This window comes from Elephantulus edwardii, unplaced genomic scaffold (genome assembly GCF_000299155.1).
Source record: "Elephantulus edwardii isolate Elephantulus edwardi_28Jun2011 unplaced genomic scaffold, EleEdw1.0 scaffold00015, whole genome shotgun sequence".
Taxonomy (NCBI): Eukaryota; Metazoa; Chordata; class Mammalia; order Macroscelidea; family Macroscelididae; genus Elephantulus; species Elephantulus edwardii.
The window spans coordinates 8,275,565-8,276,854 of record NW_006399765.1 but is presented as its reverse complement, the minus strand read 5'-3'; the positions used below and the strand labels follow the sequence as shown (position 1 = coordinate 8,276,854).

At 32.7% G+C, this 1,290-nt stretch overlaps 1 protein-coding gene across 1 annotated transcript in view; it reads left to right on the top strand.

The window, feature by feature from the left end:
* The window catches only part of LOC102873162 (ubiquinol-cytochrome-c reductase complex assembly factor 1-like), a 129,336-nt gene that overhangs the window by 49,378 nt on the left and 78,668 nt on the right, over nucleotides 1–1,290 (top strand). The window contains exon 3 of the mRNA XM_006881476.1: nucleotides 877–949. Coding sequence (XP_006881538.1) covers nucleotides 877–949 — 73 coding nt within the window. The remainder of the gene's footprint in view (nucleotides 1–876; nucleotides 950–1,290) is intronic.

Here is a 1,290-nt window from a genome sequence, read left to right as displayed (position 1 = left end):
TTCATGTGCTTCTTAGCCATCTGGATGTCTTCTTTGGTGAAGTGTCTGTTCATATCCTGCACCCATTTTTCTATTGGATTATTTACCTTTATCTTGTTGTGGTGCTCTAGTATTTTATAAATTCTGTATGTAAATTCTTTATCTGATATGTCATTACAAAATACTTTTTCCCAGTCAGTGGCTTCCCTGTTTACCCTGTTGGAGAAATTTTTGGATGTGGATAGGGATTTGATTCTTAGAAGATCCCATTCATCTACTTGATCTTCTCCTGGTTGTAGGATTGATAATTTTAAGTGTCAAGTTTTCCAAGTTATCAACCTGGTAGGTTATGTACTACCCCACAGCTTCTGCTTCAGATTATAGTAATGGGATAATTCTTCTGCTATATTTTATATTCAGTTGCTTCTTTATATATAGCTTTTGCTAATCTACTAAGAATAACATTAAAGGAAATACACACTTGTAGACTAGACATTGTGCCTGAGAAAAGATTGAAGAATTGAAGTTTTTACATTTGTTTTGGAAGCAGAATAGATAATTTTTTAATAGAAGATATTTTTTAAAAAATATCAAAATAAAAAGCTGTTTTATGTGAATGATGCTAAAGCATAGTTTAAAGACTTTAAATGATTCAATCGGTTTAAATAGAGGAAAGATTTAATTTAAATATTGGAAAAATTTTTTAAACATATGAAAATTATGTATGAATAGTGATGTTAAAGAAAAGGAAAAATGTCTGGGTTGATGGAATTATTAAATTTCTTAGAGACCTTTTTTTCCTTATTAAAGAAAGATAAGATTCTGTGACATACATCTAATGCCTCTAATACACCTACTTGGTCATGTCTTGAGTTTACTTTTCTTCTCTTTGTCTAGAAAATTAAGATTGCGGCCCTACGCATGTATACTAGCTGTGTGGAGAAAACGGACTTCGAAGAGTTCTTTCTAAGTAAGTTACTATCTGATAATTGTGAAAAATAAAAATTTTATTACGGTATATTAAGAGAATGGTTGTTTTTGTTGTTAGGTGCTGTCAAGTCAAGTACGAACTCATAGTGACCCTATAAACAAAAGATTTGAACCTTGTTCTATCCTGGATTATCCTCACTATTCCTAACACACAAGAGTTCATTGCAGCAGTCACCATTTCAGTCAACCTGGTTGAGGATCTTCCTCTCCTTTGCTGACCCTCCACCCTTCCCAACATCATTTCCTTCTCCAAGAAATAGCCCCTCCTAGCAACATGCCCATAATATATGAGGTGAAGCGTGTGATATTAATGATATTGTT